Consider the following 624-nt stretch of genomic DNA (forward strand, 5'->3'; position numbering starts at 1 on the left):
AGCCGTTAAGAAACCCGCTCCAGCACCCCCGAAACCAGGCAACCCACCTCCTGGCCACCCCGGGGGCCAGAGTTCTTCAGGAACATCTCAGCATCCACCCAGTCTGTCACCAAAGCCACCCACCCGAAGCCCCTCTCCTCCCACTCAGCACACGGGCCAGCCTCCAGGCCAGCCCTCCGCCCCCTCCCAGCTCTCAGCACCCCGGAGGTACTCCAGCAGCCTGTCTCCAATCCAAGCTCCCAATCACCCGCCGCCACAGCCCCCTACGCAGGCCACGCCGCTGATGCACACCAAGCCCAATAGCCAGGGCCCTCCCAACCCCATGACATTGCCCAGTGAGCATGGACTTGAGCAGCCATCTCACACCCCTCCCCAAACTCCAACGCCCCCCAGTACTCCGCCCCTAGGAAAACAGAACCCCAGCCTGCCAGCTCCTCAGACCCTGGCGGGGGGTAACCTTGAGACTGCACAGCCACATGCTGGAACCTTACCGAGACCGAGACCAGTACCAAAGCCAAGGAACCGGCCCAGCGTGCCCCCACCCCCCCATCCTCCTGGTGTTCACTCAGCTGGGGACAGCAGCCTCACCAGCGCAGCACCCACAGCTTCCAAGATAGTAACGGG

The 624-nt window shown here is 64.1% G+C and overlaps 1 protein-coding gene across 1 annotated transcript; it reads left to right on the forward strand.

The window, feature by feature from the left end:
- Window positions 1-4: 4 nt before the first annotated feature.
- LOC108543300 (rho GTPase-activating protein 17-like) lies at window positions 5-618 on the forward strand (the record flags this gene model as incomplete). Its single annotated transcript, XM_017893726.1, has 1 exon — window positions 5-618. A coding segment is annotated over one exon (614 nt), but the record flags the coding sequence as incomplete, so codon positions are not given.
- Between the last annotated feature and the right edge of the window lie 6 nt (window positions 619-624).

The sequence above is a fragment of the Rhinopithecus bieti genome, unplaced genomic scaffold (assembly GCF_001698545.2).
Source record: "Rhinopithecus bieti isolate Rb0 unplaced genomic scaffold, ASM169854v2 scaffold_25144, whole genome shotgun sequence".
NCBI classification, from domain to species: Eukaryota; Metazoa; Chordata; class Mammalia; order Primates; family Cercopithecidae; genus Rhinopithecus; species Rhinopithecus bieti.